At 35.1% G+C, this 18,644-nt stretch overlaps 4 protein-coding genes across 4 annotated transcripts in view; 1 reads left to right on the top strand and 3 right to left on the bottom strand.

The window, feature by feature from the left end:
- The window catches only part of CBG20864, a gene marked incomplete at both ends in the record, with an annotated part of 3,765 nt that extends 2,403 nt beyond the window's left edge, over positions 1-1,362 (bottom strand). The window contains 3 exons of the mRNA XM_045242733.1: positions 775-944; positions 997-1,124; positions 1,336-1,362. Coding sequence (XP_045097153.1) covers positions 775-944; positions 997-1,124; positions 1,336-1,362 — 325 coding nt within the window. The remainder of the gene's footprint in view (positions 1-774; positions 945-996; positions 1,125-1,335) is intronic.
- A 249-nt stretch (positions 1,363-1,611) lies between these two features.
- CBG20865 lies at positions 1,612-2,954 on the bottom strand (the record flags this gene model as incomplete). Its single annotated transcript, XM_045242735.1, has 4 exons — positions 1,612-1,774; positions 2,370-2,549; positions 2,603-2,730; positions 2,775-2,954. The coding sequence occupies 4 exons, from the start codon at positions 2,952-2,954 to the stop codon at positions 1,612-1,614; spliced, it is 651 nt and encodes a 216-aa protein (XP_045097154.1).
- Positions 2,955-3,327: 373 nt separating this feature from the next.
- Positions 3,328-9,611, bottom strand: CBG20866 (the record flags this gene model as incomplete). The annotated part of the gene is made up of 5 exons (XM_045242736.1): positions 3,328-3,465; positions 3,510-3,631; positions 5,378-5,548; positions 8,177-8,269; positions 9,539-9,611. The coding sequence occupies 5 exons, from the start codon at positions 9,609-9,611 to the stop codon at positions 3,328-3,330; spliced, it is 597 nt and encodes a 198-aa protein (XP_045097155.1).
- A 2,714-nt stretch (positions 9,612-12,325) lies between these two features.
- The window catches only part of Cbr-gcy-29, a gene marked incomplete at both ends in the record, with an annotated part of 14,430 nt that continues 8,111 nt past the window's right edge, over positions 12,326-18,644 (top strand). Inside the window, 8 exons of the mRNA XM_002631629.2 lie at positions 12,326-12,430; positions 12,750-12,865; positions 14,038-14,147; positions 14,585-14,941; positions 15,954-16,489; positions 17,099-17,593; positions 17,639-18,011; positions 18,435-18,620. Of these exons, the coding sequence (XP_002631675.2) occupies positions 12,326-12,430; positions 12,750-12,865; positions 14,038-14,147; positions 14,585-14,941; positions 15,954-16,489; positions 17,099-17,593; positions 17,639-18,011; positions 18,435-18,620 (2,278 nt within the window). The remainder of the gene's footprint in view (positions 12,431-12,749; positions 12,866-14,037; positions 14,148-14,584; positions 14,942-15,953; positions 16,490-17,098; positions 17,594-17,638; positions 18,012-18,434; positions 18,621-18,644) is intronic.

The following is an 18,644-nucleotide window of genomic DNA, read 5'->3' on the forward strand; positions in this document are numbered from 1 at the left end:
TATCAATGTGAAGAAACACATTTTTGAAGAATTATGAGCACAACTGATGGGTGCAAATCGCTGAGATCGCCAGGGAGAAGTTCTTGAACATCGTCGAGTGTATCGATTAGTGAAAGACATTTCGTCTGGAAAAAAAAGTAAAATTGAAAAAAAAATTATCTAATTAATCGATACCTTTAATTTTTCGAGACGATATTTAGTCGAAATTTGTAATAACTTCTTAAACTCCTTCTTAGACACATTTATGAGGAAAGTTTCACATTTTCTTACTACCAGCGACGTAATATACATATCTGCAACGAGCAAGATTCCTTCGACGGTTGAATCTAGAAAAATTGGAGAATAAAAATCGTTCGTTCCAGCTTTCAGAAATCACCACCAATCGCAGATTCTCCGTAAAGAATCTCCAGAAAATGCTGAAAATCTTCTGGCTCAACTCCGGTCAGTGGGATTTCGGACATTTTGGATTCACAGAAATTTCCAAGGAAAAGAGTGTTGAAGAAGGAAGATTGAGCGGCGAGGTACTGAAAAGTTTGGAATTTTTTCAGTATCAATAAGGAAATTTGAACCATTTTTGAGACATAGAATTTGGTGTCCTTCACCACCAAAATCATATCGGAGACGTCTTTTTGTGATTCATCGAACTTTCGAATCCTCTTTTTTTCGAAGCCAGTCATTCCTAAAATCTAAACTTCAACTTCAGCTGTCAAATTAACATCGACAAGATAATAGTCTATATTTGTCCATTCCAGAAAACCATCACATCCAAAACACCTTCATTCTCAAAACAGTGTTTCGTAGTTTTAGCGACTTTTTCGTAGTCATGTCCCATCATTCTGAACTCCAACTTTGACTCAATTGACCATTTATCACCGAGAAGAGCAATGGGTTGACAATCAATAAAAAATTCAAGATGGCTTTCGTTGCGTTTCACTTTCATGTGCCTGAAAGGAATGAAAAACGATAATAGGAGCAAAATGTTGGAAGGAAAACTACCAATTCACATTAAAATGTTCTTCACTTTGGGTCGTCGCAAAGTCGCCTACTTCAAAATTCGCCATATTTTTAAACACGTATTTCAGCACAACGCCTTTTCGAGAGCCTTCTTTTTCTTTACTTTGATTCTGTAATAAAACAAAAGATTATCATATTTCTTCTGCACTGATCGCACATTCGACAAAAATGATTTTTCTGATGATGTCATTATCGATTTCCTTTCGTTATCATCAAATTTCGGAATCTTCGAAACGATTCTTCCATTGATTGGAGCTTCTCCGCGATTTCATCAAATTTTCGTTTATATGAATTTAGTTCTTCAAGCATTTCATTCTTTACCGGTTCGTATTTCTCGTTGTTAGACATTTTTGCAGACAGTTCTGTAAAAGAAAATTTCTTCACATTCCTTAATGGAGGGCAAATTGAAATAGAAAAATCTAGATGGCAACACATTTTTCAAAATAGTAAACTGTTAAATTTTTTCAACAATCTTATTCGAAAAATAACGTAAATAATAAAAACTACAGAAAAAAATGAAGGAGATCAGATTTTTCGAACTTAGACTTAAAAATCTGGAAAAATCGATGAAAAGTACGAATTTGTCGAATATACTTTTCAGAACACAGAAAATATTTGTAACAACTTTAAAAGACGATTTAACAGGTTAATGAAAAAATTAAATTTTCCGAGGAGCTCGAACGTAGTTTGATGGTCATAATCATCGACATTTTCGGGAATTACAGATCGTATATCTTCAATCGACTTGATTTCACCCATACTTTTTTCTTTCAATTTCTCCATGTGATATCGGGAGGCCAATTGTAATTTTTTCTTCAACGTTTTCTTGGATTTTTCTAGAAGAAATTCTTCACATCTTCTTTTGGCTGTTGGAGCATCGTACATATCAGCAAGAAGAGTCACACCTTCTACGGTAGTATCTGGAAGAGGAAATCGTTGAAAAATCAATAACTCGATTTTTGTTACCATCAATAGAAGGTTCTCCGTAAAGAACTTCCAGAAAATGCTGAAAATCTTCTGGCTCAATTCCGGTCAGTGGGATTTCGGTCATTTTGGATTCACTGAAATTTCCAAGGAAAAGAGCCTTGAATAAGGAAGATTGAGCGGCGAGGTACTGAAAAGTTTGGAATTTTTTCAGTATCAATAAGGAAATTTGAACCATTTTTGAGACATAGAATTTGGTGTCCTTCACCACCAAAATCACATCGGAGACGTCTTTTTGTGATTCATCGAACTTTCGAATCCTCTTTTTTTCGAATCCAGTCATTTTTAGAATCTCAATTTCAACTTCAGCTGTCAAATTATCATTGATAAGATAATCGTTTAAATCTCTCAAGTCCAGAAAGTTTCCGAACCCATATTCTTCTTCCGTTTTAAAACAGTTTCTTGCGGTTTTGATAACATTGTTGTTGTTATTTCCCATCATTCTGAACTCCACTTTTGTGTCAATCGACCAGTCATCTCCGACAGGGGCAATGGTCTTGAAATAAAAATAAAATTCGAGAAAACTTTCATTGCGTTCTATTGCCATGTACCTGAAATGCAAAAAAAAACTGTTCAGGCTGGAAATTGATAAAATAAAAACTACCAATTAATATTGAAATGCTCGACACCTCCGGCGGAATAAGAGACATCGTTTCCTAAATTCACGACATTTTTGAAAACATGCTTCAACACAAATCTTTTTCCAGATTCTAGTTTTTTGTTGTTTCGATTCTGAAATAAACAGAAAATATTATTTTGTTCCAATCGAATCTCACATTCAAAACATTTGAATCTTCTATCAATTTCTTCTCGTCGTCATCAATTTTTGGAATTTTTGAAATAGATTCTTCGATCGATTGCAGCTTTTCCGCGATATTATCGAATTTCCGTTTATGTGAATTTAGTTCTTCAAGCATTTCTTGCCTTACTATTTCGTCTTTCTCGTTGTTAGACATTTTTGCAGAAGATTCTGTAAAAGCCCAATTCAAAAATTACTTGAAAAAATTTCGTCGAATTTCTGCACTTTCTTCAATAAATGACAGATTAAAATAGAAAAATCTAGATGGCAACACATTTTTTCAGAAATAGTGAATATGTCAATTTTTCTCAACAGTTTTATTCGAAAAATAACGAAACAATTACAACAGAAACAACAGAAAAGATAAAAAAAAAGAAAAATGGAAAAAAGTCAATTCATTCAAAGAAGCCGTCCAAAAATCAACGATCTAGTTCTATCCGACAATTTCTCGAATTCCGGAAACTTTTTCAGTTTTCTAGCCTTTTCCAATGAATTCATTTGGCTGACACACTTCTCCAGAAGCATTGGCATTAGATATTCATCAGCCAACCGTAGCATTTTCTCACATCCGATTTTTGAATTGTTGAGAAGATGATATTCAACGATTCTAATGACTGATGGCACTTGGAAACGACTAGCCATTTCAAGAAGTTTCTCGACAGTGTAATCTGCAAATGTTGTAGAATTTTTCGCCGAAAAATCGCCAAATTACCATTTGGAAACTGTGGATTTGGATAGAAACTGGAGAGGAGAAGAAATCTTCATAAGAAACGTCTTTGATTTCGATTTCTTTCTGTCCATCTTTCAATTCTTCGGAATTTGGTAGGCGAGGAACTGGAAAAATTGGAAGAATTTGGAAATTTTCTAGAAGTTTCTGAGATTACCGCTTAATTATGGGGTTATTCATTTAGCGAAAATATGTATTGAATTGAAATGCATTTCCGCGCCCTCGAAATTCAATGCATGAGCGTCGCGAAATGTATTTCAAAGCATTTCGCGACATAACTGTAAATGCGAGACCGTACAAATCGGGGAGACACCCAAAAGCGGGAGACACGAAAGCGGGAGACACGAAAGCGGGAGACGAAATTGCTTACCGTACCACCGTTAATTCCCAAACCGAGAGTAACTAAGCGGCCGAAAATGATGTTCAGGAGCATAAAAAAGGTCTCAAATTTTTTTAAAACATATTTTCATTTATCTCTGGTATTTTATTCACAAATTTACTGAAAAATAGCCTAATTTTTTACAGCGGAACGGTGGATTACGGTAAGCAATTGCGTACTTTCTCCCCTTTCGTCTCCCGCTTTCGTGTCTCCCGCTTTCGTGTCTCCCGCTTTTGGATGTCTCCCGGATTCGTACGGTCTCGTAAATGCATTTCAATACATATTTTCGCTACATGAATAACCCCATTAGCATTCAACTTCTTTCCACTTACAACAAGAACTGCATCACCACAGTGTTTGTTTTTCTACCTTTTCAAACGCGCCTTCATGAGAACGCAGCCAAATTGATGGCTGAGGATCAAACGTTTTGTTTCGTTGTCTGCGTCTCTTCACCGAAATTTCGTCTCTTCACCGAAATTTTCTGCCTCTTCACGGAAAAAGATCTCTCGTTTTAGGGGAGAATTTTTCCCTTTTGAAAATTTGAAAAATCTTAGCCCCATCCCTTTATCAATAGAGCGGATTTGCAAAGGTGAAAAAATAAACCCGAGACCCCGCAAATTCCGGAGAAAAAAAATTTCCGGGGAAAAAAAAACTCCGGAGAAAAATGGGCGGAGTCAGGGGGCGGAGCCTAAATTGCAACCCTGGCACGGTTTTGCCCGCATGGATTTTTCTCATGACAGCATCCAAATGTGCTATAAAACCGTGCGGCAAAAGCGGTTGCAATGTAAGCTTTCAGATTCTCGAAAAATTTTGATTTTAACAGTGTATTACGGAAAAATGTAACAATTCTTGACCAAATTTTTGACAAATCATTGAACAACGTACTTTTGGTAACAAAATAAATGAATATTCGCAAAACCACAGCAAAAACGAGCGATGCTGACACAAAAAGTTGTTTAGAAAAATGACTGTAGCTGAAAGGCGCACAACACAAATACTGAGAATTTTTCATGTAATTTTTTACGATTTTTCGTCACCTTTTCAGGGACTTTTTTCAAAGGTCTGAATACGAAAAGTTGGATATTCAGAAATTTGAGGATTCGGAAAGTCTGAAATAAGGAAATACAGAAATTCGAAAAATTAGAAATTTGGAAGTCTGAAAACTCTTTGATTTTAGAATCCAGAAAGGTGTTTCAAATCTGAATCTCTAAGTTTTCCTTAGTTTCTTCCTTAAATTCTAAGCGCTTGAGTTTTTGAGTCTTCTAAATTCCGAAATTCCGAGTGTCTAAGCTTCTGAATATTAGACATTTTGATTTTCAGAACTTTGTTACTTTCTCTGTTTCCAATTTTCAAGCTTCCGTGTTTTTGACTTTTTTTTTCAAAAATCCAGAAAATCGTAAGTTCGGGAAATTTGAAATTAAAAGTTTCGAAAGTTCGGAAGTTTGTTAGCAACATTTATTTGGCAAAATCAAACCTTGTCCACTTTGATCTTCTGAAGCAAGGCGAAAAACAAAAACACTCGTCATATCAGAGTAATCTGACACTTTTGAAGCATTCACAGTACTAGGATATTTGAAACTTTCAGAACATCTCATTATCTGGACAAGTGCAAATGTTGATATTTCTTTTTTCGATCCATGATGATCTGAAATATTTCTTTTTCGAAGCCAATTTTCCTTTCCAAATTTTGTTTTGCTCAAATACCCATTTTCCACTATACACCTACAAATTCAAAGACAAAATTGAATTTGTTTATAATAAATTCGTATTAATAGTAAGTAGTGCTTTGGAACGAGTGAGTGGATTGATATAATTTGATAATACTGATTGTGGTGGGAATCTAGAAAGTATAATGTTTCATTGAATTACCAGTCACCTGATCTGGCTGGTGCACCTTCGGCGCGTTTTAGAAAGTGATGAAATTTCAGTTTCAGTACCAAATAATGATCTTAGAAAAGTTTTGGAAAGTTTCAAATAGTTTTAAATTCCCAAATTCCCGAACTTCCGATTTTCTCAATTTCTGGGTTTCTGAATTTCTGAATTTCCGAATTTCTGAATTTCCGATTTTCTCAATTTCCGGGTTTCTGAATTTCGGAATTTCTAGATTGTTGCATACTTTCAAAAGTTTTAGAATATAATATTTCAAACTCCACAATTCTCAAAGTTTTGATAGTTTGTGCTCGTATTCTGAGCTTTGTTGTCATCTGAATACTTGAAACATTAAAACTCCTTTTGCTATCCGAAATTTGATCAATTTGTCACCCCTTTTCTCTTTTGTTTCTTCGGAATCTGCACGTGTACTCTTCTCAACAAAAACGTGAATTTTGAGATCTTCTGAAGCCTCTTATCCAATTGTCTATCTTCGAGAGGATTCGGGCTTTTTTAAGCGATGACACATTTTTCTGGAAATCACCAAAATATGTTATGGTTCAATCAAATATTCTGTTTTTTGTCAGTTTTTTCGGTTTTAAATGTTAAAAAAAACGTTGGCGTTGAAGGAATCATCCTGAAAAACATCCGTTTTCTGGACATCAAATATTTTGGCATAAAATTGAAAATTCAGGATTCTGATTCATCAATTTTTCCTTGCAAGACCTCCATAGAAATTTCACACGCCCTCTAAAGAAAATTATTAAATATGAAATCATTAAAGAGCACATCTGGAGCACTTTTGAATATGGCAGAGACAGGAAATGTGTTCTGATGTTCATCACATTAAATATCATCATCATTTTTAATCTACCGTAATCCAACAAATCAGACACTCTCGGTTCTAAAAAAATCCCAATGGAACACATGTTTTCTTTTCCAGAAAAATATCTTTTTCTGTGAATTGCTAATAGAAAAAATCTGGAAAAGAGTTCCGCCACACAAAGCTTCCGTTGTGCAACACAATACAAAAAAAGAAAGTAGAAAATGAACACAAAGGAAACCCGGGAATTTCAAAAATCAGTTTTTTTTCTTCGTTTTTTTCGAATTTTCTTACGAAAATCGGCGGAAGTGACGAGCAATTATGAGAAAATGGTCTGGAGGTGAAAAAAGAATTAGCAAACCAGAAAACATTTGAAAAGTTTTCGAAGAAAACCTAACTTTCAAATTTGAGCCAATTTATCTCGGTTCCTGTCTAAGATATCAAAAAATGGTCCAATAAAAAATTGTTTACCATAATATCACAAATATTTTATCAGTTGACACATTTATGATATCCCTCACGGGAACCCAGATTAATTGGCTCAAAGTTAAAAGTTATGGGCCCTTCTATTACAGGTTTTATGGTATACGAATCAAAAATAAATTGTTGGCGCAAAGAAATTCTGAAAAACTTTGAAAACTCAAGAAAAAATACTTGTCTCTGCAAAACTGAAATTTTTAAAGTATAAGTTTTTTAAAGATGGAACCTTCTTGAATTTTGCCAAAATAGTCTAGCTAGCAAAGGAATTTTGAAAAGGTGTGGAATCTGGCAGTTTGAAATTCGAGGAATTTTGTATTAGATGCCGAGTAGAAACGAATTTTCAGATTTTCCGATTGAAATTTTTCTAGATGTTTTTCTTATGGTACAAAAAATCGGAGCTAGTGGTCGCGGCCAAGAGTCTCACAACCACAACTACCGTAACCTAAAAATATGTTTATTTTCCGGATTGAATTTTTTGGAAAAACTTGTATAACTGTTTTTAAGTAGTATATATGGTTTTGTAGCACAGAAATTTGAATTTGACGCGTTGAGAGCTTCAAAATGAATGTATGCATGACCTACTTTACTCGATTTGGGGGTCCGGTGGTACCTCTGGGATTACTGTAGTTTTCACGGCGAGACTCAACATCCAGAGAAACTAGTCTTGGTTATAATCGTTTTGAAGCTCTCAAGTTGATATCAAATTCAAATTTCTACCTTTCACGACTACTGTACTTTTAAGCCATTTTTAAAGTTCACTGTCGTGGGACCATCAACCACTGCCACTTAGAATAATAGTGGATTTTTTTTTCTGGAAGATATTCAGGAATGGAATCAGCTTATCATTTTACAAGAAGTTTGGGAATGCAACCCCCAAAAAGTCGAAATGCTAAACAGAAATACCCATTGCTGCTAAAAACTCCAATTTCCAATTTTTCAAAACATTTCAGAGAAAATCTAAAAACAAAAGAAACGATTTATTACAGAAAATTTCTCTCTCAAAAGGTCTTATTCATTATTATCATCGTTATCATTCCGATTTCTTAAATTTTCATCACCAATTTGGTTGAGAATTGAATCGGAATTGCTGATTATCCGAACCGTATCCTCGATAGAAACTGTTCTCGTAGCCATCATACGCAGCTGGATCCGACCGAATCAAACGAATCGAACGGTTTGGAAGTTCGAATAGAGCTGAAAAGATTGTTTTGTTTTTCTTCTAACCAATTCTCATTGAATATTCTAAACTTTTTTCTCACTTCTTTTTTATTTAAGCACATGTTTTTTAGAAGAAGACATTTAGGTGACTAACTGATGACGTTGATGAAAGTTTCGAAATTAAAATTCCGTTCGGGAAAAGAAGAGTATAGGAAATTAGTATTCCGAAGATTAAAAGTCGACATTTTTTGCACAGAAATAGAAAAAAGAAGGAGAAGGAGACTTTTTGAGATGGGCGATACCTCTCTAGCAAAAATAAATGTTCCATGAAAAGAGAAATTTGACACCTTGTGTCAAATTAGTAGAATGAAATTCAAGATTCGAGTCTAGTTTAGTTATAAGAAATTTAAGAAAAATCTTATTTGGCCCAATAAAGCATATTACTGGTCTTCTTGGATTTTGAAGGGTTTTAGGATTCGTGGATTTTGTGGTCCGAAAAGATCCCAAAAGGTCCCAAGAGGTCTGCATACTTTCGAACCTGGGTACTATTTGCAATACTGTATCTTGTCTTTGAGCAAAGTTACAGAAGCCGAAAAAAACCACCAGGCTCGGCTAGGATCAACCACGTTATAACCTATAACTTTGTTCATAGGCAAGATACAGAACCCCAAACAGTATCATTTTGTAGTACTCGTTGAGTTCTACAAGATCTAATATAGTTGATTTTAAAATATCGATTTCAAAAGCAACTATGGGCCCGCGAAAGCCGGGCAGGATCATTCAAAGTATGCAGACCTCTTAAGATCTTTTTGGGATCTTTTGGGACATACAAATCCTAGAATCCAAGATCCACAAATTCTTAAAGTCTTTACGATTCAAGAATTCTAGTAAAATGAAATCCTGAAATTTTAGAATTTCTAACAATTTTGTTTTGATGAAAAATTTCAATTATTTCATTCAATTCTTCAAACTTCTCAGAATTTCAAAAATCATTCATAATTGATTAATTTCTCATTTTTCAATTCTATGAAGTTCAAATACTCCCTTTTTTTCTAGGAAATTTCTATTCGTTTTGTGTTTTCCTGATAAATACAAAGAGCAAAACCTCATTTACCGTAAACACTCTATTAGAAGGTCATCCAACTTTGAGCCCATATATCTCGCTTCTTGGGAAACATATAAAAAATTTGTCAACTAAAAAATTTTTTTGATATTATGATTAACATTTCATCAGTTTGCGACCTTTTGATATCTTTCACAAGAACCCAGATAAATTGGCTCAAAGTTAAGAGGTTTTTGACCTACCAGGAGCTGCTGACACTGCCAGAACGCTGACGGCGAGCAAGGCGAAGAACATCTTGCACACGAATCCCAACATGTTTGTAGTTTCCCCGGTTCCTAGAAAATAAAAAATTATGGAATGGCATAAAAAGAAGGAAAACATGTACATAATAATAAGATTTAGTTCCGGTCTGAACCACTTAGTAAGAAGGAAATTGGATTAAAACATTAAATGAATGAGAATGTGTATTCCAGAAAATTTCTATAAGAAAACTGAGATTCTGAACCTCCTCCTCCTCCTTTTTAAATGATGTAGCCCTACTTGCTCCGTGAGCACAAAGGGGCGGAGCTTAGGGAAAGTGGGCGGAGTCAGGGTCAGAAGAGAGATGAAGAGGGGAAAAAGAGAAAAGTGCGTGGTACTAGAAAATGTGTGTGGAATTTCAAATAAGATTTGATTAGGTAGAAACATAAGGAGGCGGAAATAACATCATTCAGAATCAGAGAAGAATGGAAAAATGAATGGAAGGATTCTTGATTTTTAAAAGTTGCACATCCTTCTTTTTTCTCTTCATTGTTGGAATGCAAAAGAAAGAAGAAGAAAGAATAAGAAGAAGAAAAATAAGAAAACGCGTAAATTGAATTCTGGAACACTAAAAAGTTCTCACCAAGAATTAATTAAAGTCAGTGGGAAAGTTTAGACAGCAGATCTAACAAAAACGATTTGAATAGATCAAAAGTATGGAGAAAATGAAAAGAAAAATTCGGAATTTTAGAATTCTGGAAATTCCACTATTATGAGATTTTTTTGTACAGAAAGTCATGTAGATTCACATAAAAGCTAAGATGATTTCTGAATTTCTGAATTTCTGAATTTCTGAATTTCTGAATTTCTGAATTTCTGAATTTCTGAATTTCTGAATTTCTGAATTTCTGAATTTCTGAATTTCTGAATTTCTGAATTTCTGAGTTTCTGAATTTCTGAATTTCTGAATTTCTGAATTTCTGAATTTCTGAATTTCTGAATTTCTGAATTTCTGAATTTCTGAATTTCTGAGTTTCTGAATTTCTGAATTTCTGAATTTCTGAATTTCTGAATTTCTGAATTTCTGAATTTCTGAATTTCTGAATTTCTGAATTTCTGAATTTCTGAATTTCTAAATTTCTGATATTCTGAATTTCTGAAATTCTGAATTTCTGAGTTTCTGATATTCTGAAATTCTGAATTTCTGAGTTTCTGAATTTCTGAATTTCTGAATTTCTGAATTTCTTAAATTCTCAACTTCTGAAGTTCTGAAATTCTGAAATTCTGAAATTCTGAATTTCTGAATTCCTTAATTTTTGACTTTTCAAGTGAATCTAAATACTACAAAAACGCAACAATATAAATTTTACCGTATACCTGAAAAAATTTCAAAAAACCTAATTCTTGTAACTTCCGGAAAAAATTTTATCGAATATTTTCAGAACGCTATTTTCTTCAAATCCCTCCATGTTCATCCTGATTAATTCATGATTCCCCGAATCCTCTTTCAAATGAAAATGCTACAATAACATTCTGATAATCTGAAAATCTAGAAATCCCAGATTTCTGTAGTAATCCTGATGTTGATGCTGGGAAATTGTTAGTGAATCACACATACATGAAAAAGAGGAAAACAATGATTATTAAAAAAAAGAGAAAGAGAACAGTTTGAGAAGGGGATTTGGGAAGAAGACAAAAAGGGAAAATGAGTAAGTGGGAATTTTCATGTCAGAAGGGCATTATGATTTGTGTTCTTTTTTTCATTGTTCCAGGTTTCAATTAAGATAAAGATCAGGTTTATTAAATGATAAGGAAGTGATGTCAACGACTGTCTAGTGTCGCATTTTCGTGCTCATTTTTGTTGTGATAAAATACGAAAAATAACATAACTAACATTTTGAAACTTTTGGGCAACATCGAAAAACAACAGAAAGGCTGCAGCTTCTGTTTCTGGGAATCCCATGAATTTTAGATATTCTAGGTACTATTCGTTTGACAAGGGAAACAACTATTTCATCTTTTGATCCAAAAAAGGAAATTTGGATTTTGAAGTTTCAAGATTCAATTTCAGAAACAGTGTGTGGTTTTATGTGTGGTTACCAACTTTTATGATCTAGGAATGGTCCCACATGGTGTGTCTTTATGCATGTTGGCCTAACTTTCTTAACATGTTTTTTCTAGGCCACCGTAGTTGATGGTCGAGAAATGGTCTAACATATACCTGTGTGTTTTCTATACCATTCACCATGGTGGCCTAACTTTTACAAACTGAATTTTCTAGATCACCGTAGTTGATGGTCGAGAAATGGTCTAACATATACCTGTGTGTTTTCTAGGCCATTCACCATGGTGGCCTAACTTTTACAAACTGAATTTTCTAGACCACCATGGTGATCGACCTACATATTGCCTGATATTCAGCTGGTATGTTTTTAAGCCATTTTAACAGGGTTACCTAACTTATGCACAAATTCAAAAAATCTACAACTACTCTAAATGATTAGTTCAATAGATAGTGTCTACGATCTCCACCCTCTTTATAATCTTTTTTCTTCTTCCCCAAAAGGTTTAGGATCATCCGACAAAAGATTATGAGGATTGAAGAGAAAAATACAGCTCATGATCCGCCGATTTGGTTTTTAATAGAAGACTAAACCACTCCAATGAAATTGAAAAATCTGAAGAGGGAGGCGATTATTGGCCTAGTCTTAACAGTTCTATAAAAACCAAGAATTCCAAGAAGTTTTTACATATTTTTTCACATTTTTTCGTCTGAAAAGTGACTAAAAATGCTCCAAAACTTCTGGAATTTTCAATTCATTTTCATCATTTTCTGCTGGATCCCAATTGTATTCTCGGATGAGGGGGAGATCGAAAACAACCAAAAAATCATAGTGAGTTCATATTTTTCTTCTTTGGAATTGACGCAATTCATAAAGAGCAGGGTTCAAAATTTGTAGGAACCACATTTTGTAGTAGTAGTACTATGACGACTGAAAAACGGCTGAACAGCGGGGGGAGATGGATGGATTCTTCTCTGTAATTGGGTCCACACAAAACATGTGGCTTCTCAGTTTTCTGAATAAAAGAAAACAAGAGAATGAATCATTCTTTTTAGGGAAACAAGAAGGAAAAGGAGGAAAAAAGGAGAAGGAAATAAATAAATAAATAGATGGATAGGTCATTTAGACTATAAATTGAGGTAATTTTCAGTTGAAAATCGGAAGTATCAGCACGAGAGAAAATGGGAAAATGTTGATGAGCATCATGGAGATGGCCAAGAAAAAGATGACTGAGCAAGGAGTTTTGGGGACAGATTTTGGTATTGAGTGAGTTTTTTGCTGAAGGATCGACAAGGCTGTAACTTCCTGATGATCCACAGACACCGTAAAAACCTGTATCAAAAACGTTCTTTCAAAAGAAGGGTCCTTCTAATAGAAGACCCCTCCGGAGGAGCAATAGAAATGCCGGAACTTCTAATACAGATTTTACGGTGAAAGCGTTTGAAAAAATTTATTGAAAATTCGTTCATGGCTATTTCCTCTATTAGAAGCCTGCCCAAACCGCTAACTTTGATTTCAATTATCTCGATTCCTAAGAAAGGTATCAAACATTTGTCAACCGATAAGTTATTTATCATGATATCACTAATACTTTATCAGTGAGCGGAACATTGATATTTTTATCAGGAATCGAGATAATTGAGCTCAAAGTTGACGGTTTCTTGCAATATACACCGTACGGTAAATAATATTTCTAGAACACGAGAAATATCCCAGGATAAAAATTTTTAGCTGAATTAAAAATAAAGAAGTTATAGTAATTTGCAAAAAAATTGGAAAAAACTGAAAATGTTATTTGTTGAAGTTCTACAAAACGAATGCATATTTGAAGGAAGAAATTCAAATTCTGAAATCGTTCGATTAAAAAAAAATTGAAATAAAAATAACAAGAATAGGTAAATAAGCATATAGCTTATCATATACAGTACCGGTCAGTAAAGTATACAACAACGTACTTTTCAGTTGATTATCAGCAATTTTGACCATATTCAGGAGTCTGGAGCTCGGCTATCAAGTTTCCGATCCCTTAAAAAAATTTGGAGGGTGTAAAACAGACCTAAATTAAAAACTTCGCATTCATAGAAATTTTTGCAAATTCCTAGTTGTTCAGATATTGCCCATTTCTGAACGATACTCTTTTCGGACCATTTTCGAACTGAAGAATGGTGTTTTTCAGAATTCGGCAAATGCTGAAAAACCAAGAGTTTTCAAAAAACTCTGTGAATGCAAAGTTTTCAATCTAGGAATGTTATATAACCTCCAAAAATTTCAAAGTGATCGGGAGCATGACTTCTGAAAATGACTGGAAATCGACTGAAAAATACTTGTTTTTGTATATCTCATCGACCGGTACTGTAGCTTATCATCACATAACTAACTATATGATTCAATGATTCAGAAACCCTCAATCTTATAAAAACTAAAATATTTTTTCTCAGAATTCTAAATGTGGAAGGATGTGGATCTTCGTTTGAAGGCGTCGCTGGCGCCGCAGAACTCTTCCATGTTCAGCATATTGACGCATTTTTTGGACCATTCTGTTCAAAAGGTTAGTTTTAAAAAGAGATCATTCAGGTCAACTTCCACAAAAAGGTAGAGACAGAGAACAATAAAAATAATGGGAGGAAAATGGAAAAGTAATTGAAGTCGTGACTTTTTGAAACTTCCACTTTTTTCCTTTTTCAATGTCGTCATTATAGCCGGAAAAATTCATCATGAAAAAAAGAGGAACAGGGGGACTTTTTGACGTACTTACTCATTCAGAATAATTAAGTGTATTTTGGACTTTGAATATTAATTAAGTTCTATCTTCTAGGCTGGAAAATAATTTCTTGGCTGGAAACTGAATGCACTTTAAAGCAGAAAATATAGATCCTGAAAAAAGATATATAAACGCTTTCTCCGAATCCGTTGACTGGCTTCTTAACAGAACTGATTCAACAGAGTTTGAAAAAAGAAGTCTACTGTAATAACATCTTTTTTCAGAACTATCTCCTGTTGCAACCATGGCTTCCTATTGGAATATCCCCATATTTGCCTACACGGCCACATCCGCTGAATTCTCGGATTCCAAAGTCTACAAGACCTTGCTCAGAACCTCCTTCCAATCTCTCTCCTCGATTTTTGATGCCACCGCCGCCTTCTTAATACATCACAATTTCACTAAAGTTGCAATTGTGGCGAACATCGGAACGGATTCCTTTGAAAGAATTCAAAGCCTTGAGAAATCATTAAAATCTCGAGGAATCACAATCACACGGAGAGTTATGTTTGAAGAGAATTCGAGTGCTGAGGAATTAGTGGAAAATGGGATTACGAATGAGTTAAAGAACAACGCAAGAGGTAATATCAAGTATTTTCGTGGAGTTGCTAGAAGAGGTGTCTGGAATTTTATAAGTGCTTTCGGATACGTCATTTTTCTGTAGTTTAAGAGGATAAGTCTATCCGATTTTAAAGATGTTTCCATGACCTATAGAAGATTAAAAAGTTCAATACTGTGGGATGAAATCCATACAATGTGAGATGATGTCGATTTATGATCGTCCAAAGTTCAAAAAATCTGAGATTTCTGGGACACAGAAAACAGACCAAAATGACGCCCAGATTTCCAATACACACAGTTTAAACCAGTGCCACCGTACACCTCTAGTGCATTGAGACCAGGGTACCCTTTCAACACGGGCTCCAGACATTTTTCGAAAAAGTCCTTGAGAACTTTTCGATATTTTTCGAAACGGAAACATTTTGGCCTAACTTTCGCAAGTTGGGTTTCCTAGGCCAAAATCTTTTTGACCTAGAAATGGTGGTGGTTTTATGTCATTATTACATGGCGGTCTAACTTTCTCAAATTGAGTTTTCTAGGCCACCATGACAAATGAACTAGAAATGGTCTGATATTCACCTATTGGGTTTTTTTTTCAATTTTAACATGGTCAATTTTAACTTTTGCAAGTTGAGTTTCTAGGTCATTACGTTAAAATGACCTAGAAAACATATTAGACGAATATCACGTCATTTCTAGGCGAAACCCTCGATTTTTGAGACCTAAAAACCCCGACATGCAGGGGGGGGGGGGGGGGGCCACCACGTCAAAATGACCTAGAAAACACACCAGGGTTATGTTGAACCATTTTTATGCCAAAAAAAGGCGGCGGCCTAGAAAACCAAAACTTGCAAAAGATAGGCCATTATGTCAAAATGATTTTACAAAGATCCTCACAAAATTTTTTGATAGCTCGCACTGGTTTCAACTGTGTTTATTGGAAAGCATGAGGATCTAGGCGTCAGAAATCACAGATTTTAGAATCTTGGACGCGGCATGAAGATTCTAGATTATATGAATCATACTTTTCAGTAATCATCCCACTGTTCTCCTCCACTCGTGATCTATCTACCGTATTCCGGAATGCTACAATAATTGCCGAAATGTCGAGCTCCGATTTTATCTACGTTCACCCGTTGATTGTTGCCAAAAACTTTGCGGAACCTTCAACTTTTTATGGGAAACTTGCTCAAAAATCGATGAAAGAAGAGTACCCGGACACGATTCAAATTTACAATTCCTACGGATTTTCGGATAAGCTTCTCAATGAATTTATGTCGATTTTCAATCAGGCATCTAAACGGATTTATATTGATGAGAAGGGTCTATTCAACTATGTTGCACTCTATGAGAGTTTTTGTGTTTTTGCGAAATTGGCTCAAAAATATATACGGTTCAATGGGAAGAATATTGAAGGAAGAAATGGATTTGGGTTGGATGGACAATTAATGCGGAAGATGGCAGTTGGGATGAATTTTGAAGGTGTTTTGGATAATTTCACATTGGATAATGGAGCAGAGAGAATGACATCGTTTAGTGCATTTTATGTGGATTCGAAGAGAGATCAGGTCAGGAAAAATGATGAATCATTTTCATAAATGAGCATTCGGGGCAACGTTGTGGGATTTTTCGCCTTGAAAGGTTCCCAAAGTTATGCATTTTCATAAAATAACTTCAAAAAAATTCAGATAAAACTCGAAATCTCTGAAAAACAAGTTTCAAGAGAGCTCCGTTCCCTCTGTTTTCATGAACTTTTTCAGACATTGATTTGATGTCAACAAGCCTTTTTTTTGTTCTATTCGTCGACTTTTCAATTACCATAAAACCTGTATTAGAAGAGCACCTTTATTAGAAGGGCCCCTCTAATAGAAGGCACCCTGTAATAAAAGGGCCCTCCGGAAGTACCTTGGAAAAATAGAAGGGCCGGCCCTTCTAATACAGGTTTTACGGTAATTTCGTTTTTTTTCTAAAAATACAAAAAAAACGACCGGAAAGGACGAAAAATTCGGGACATAAAAAACAACGCACACTGTTGCCTTGGACTAGGATTCCCGCGACCCTCTTGGACAAGAATCCTTAGCATTTATGGCATTTTCAGGGATTTAGAATTTTTTCAGAATTCTTTTCAGAATAATATTATGAAAATACATTATTTTGGGTACATTTTAATGATTTAGATTCGAACTGTTGCCCTTATCAACTCCACAACCACTACCAAAAACTGCATGGAACCAGTTTGTGTGGACCTGATTGTCTCAGACGTCGTCACCAAATACTGGTCAACGCCTTCCGGAAACTTACCCGACGTTGATCCAGAATGTGGATTCCGTGGAGAAAACTGTGATTATACACAGACGATTGTACTTATCACAGCTGCAACTTGCCTACTGATGACTGCCGGCTTGGCAATTTTGCTGAAAAGAGCTTGCGAAACGAAGGCTCTTGAAAAAATGCCTTGGAGGATTCTGAGAGATGACGTGGAAATTCTGGATGAGGAACAAGCAAAATCTGTGATTTCTTTGGGGTCGGCAACTACAAAAATGTCTCAGGTGGAGACGAAATTGGTCAAGAACCATGCCATAGTGGGGGTCAACACACATGCGATTTATGATATTTTTGAGCAGAGACAGAATATAAAGTTCAAGAGAGAAGATTTGATTTTGCTAACTAAGGTTAGGAGATAGGAAAATCAAAAAAAAATTACTAAAAGTTTTCAGATGAAACAAGCAGTTCATGATAACATAAACCCGTTCATTGGAGTATCATTCAACGAGAAATCCGAACTTTTGCTGCTCTGGAAATTCTGTAGTCGTGGAACTCTTCAAGATGTGATCTACTGTGACAAATTCAATATGGACGAGAAGTTTCATGGTGCATTTGTGAGGGATATAACACTGGGACTGGAATACTTGCACTCGTCTTCAATAGGATTTCACGGTGGATTAGCTTCATGGACAGCGTTGATTGACAAGAATTGGATGCTGAAATTGACAGATTACGCGATTGGAGATCCATTAAAACGATGGGAGAAACATGGAAGAATTAATTGTAAAGTGGATAATGAATCGGAACAAGAGTGGCAAAAAATGGGTGTGTTACAAAAAAGAATATTGTTGTTTCCGAAGTTGTTAGGATCGATTTCTTTGGTCGGAAAATTGCTGAGTTCATGATTTTGAAAAATAGATCTCAAAAATAAAGTTAATCAAAAAGATACAAGGCCAAAGCATCGGGTTGATTAATGACCTAGAACTGAGCTTGTGGCCTAGGAAACCCCAAAATTTTCAGGTGGTCGAACTTAGATGACCTAGAAAACTACAGAGCTTTTCTAACAGTTGCCAGCCTTTGGTTTCCGAACTGATGGCCTAGAAATCTTCAAAACTACTCTGGTGGTCTAAGAAACCCCAAAATCTCTACATGAACAAGTTTTGGTGGACTAAACCCCACCTTTGTTGGCTGCATATTCAGAAAATTAAAGTTGAATTTTCTCTATTAAAACGACTTTTAAACTTTCAGCAAGCCTCTACGTCCCTCCTGAAATTCGAACTGCAAACGAGAAAAATCGAATGAAACGAATGGATCAGAAATGGCAAGCACAATCGATTCTCCGTCGTCAACAATCTGATATCTACGCTTTTGGAGTCATTATTTATGAAATTTTATTCAGAAGTCTTCCATACGATGAAAAAGTGGATCTTACAGGTATTGTATTCAAAATAATCGCGC

The sequence above is a fragment of the Caenorhabditis briggsae genome (genome assembly GCF_000004555.2).
Source record: "Caenorhabditis briggsae complete genome, chrII, whole genome shotgun sequence".
Taxonomy (NCBI): domain Eukaryota; kingdom Metazoa; phylum Nematoda; class Chromadorea; order Rhabditida; family Rhabditidae; genus Caenorhabditis; species Caenorhabditis briggsae.